The 764-nt window shown below is 60.3% G+C and overlaps 1 protein-coding gene across 1 annotated transcript in view; it reads left to right on the top strand.

Annotated features, from left to right (window-relative positions):
- The window catches only part of CELF6 (CUGBP, Elav-like family member 6), a 6,180-nt gene that overhangs the window by 847 nt on the left and 4,569 nt on the right, over positions 1-764 (top strand). Inside the window, exon 2 of the mRNA XM_010013036.1 lies at positions 581-709. Coding sequence (XP_010011338.1) covers positions 581-709 — 129 coding nt within the window. The remainder of the gene's footprint in view (positions 1-580; positions 710-764) is intronic.

The raw sequence follows: 764 nt of genomic DNA on the forward strand, positions 1-764 counted from the left end.
GCCCCGTGTCCCTTACGGGAAGGATCTGTATTTGTCCCCTGCCATTATTTATTTATTTCCTGGCTGGGCTCCTGGCAGGGCACCTTATTCTCTTTGTCAAATGCCATTAGCGTGCAGCAGGAGCGCGCGGCTGTGCGAGACGGATGCTGCTAATAATCGTGAACTTCTCATTATTTACTCTCTCTCCCCTCGTGGCTGGGTTATTTATGTCCTCTGGGCACGGCCTGAGGCTGCGGGTTCTTCTGCCAGTCGATCATAGGAAGGCAATTGCTGCTGGTTTGTGGCTCTCTTTGTTTCCCAGCCACAGCAGTGCCGGGGGAGCTGGGAAAAGCCCCAGCTCTGGGCCCTCAGGCGGCTCTTCCCAGCGACACCCCTCAGCAGGTTCCCTGCCGGGGAGGTTTTCCCACCCGGAGCAGTGTGTAGGATGGAGGTGATAAACCCCACGCCGTAGCTGCTGGATCGGCAGCGTTCCCTCCGTAGGCTCCGGTGTTACCCGGCTCTTCTCCCTCGGCACACAGGGACGAGGGGATGGGATGGGGAGCGACATCCTGCGTCCCAGCGGGCTGGGTTTTGTTTTTAGAAGACAGGAAGCTCTTTGTGGGCATGCTGGGGAAGCAGCAGAGCGAGGACGACGTCCGGCGCCTCTTCGAGCCCTTCGGCCAGATTGAGGAGTGCACTATCCTCCGAGGGCCGGACGGAGCCAGCAAAGGTGGGCTGTGGGGTGAGCACGGAGGGTGGCTCCTGCCGGCTCCCCCCGCACGGAA

The sequence above is a fragment of the Nestor notabilis genome, unplaced genomic scaffold (assembly GCF_000696875.1).
Source record: "Nestor notabilis isolate BGI_N333 unplaced genomic scaffold, ASM69687v1 scaffold18284, whole genome shotgun sequence".
Lineage (NCBI taxonomy): Eukaryota > Metazoa > Chordata > Aves > Psittaciformes > Psittacidae > Nestor > Nestor notabilis.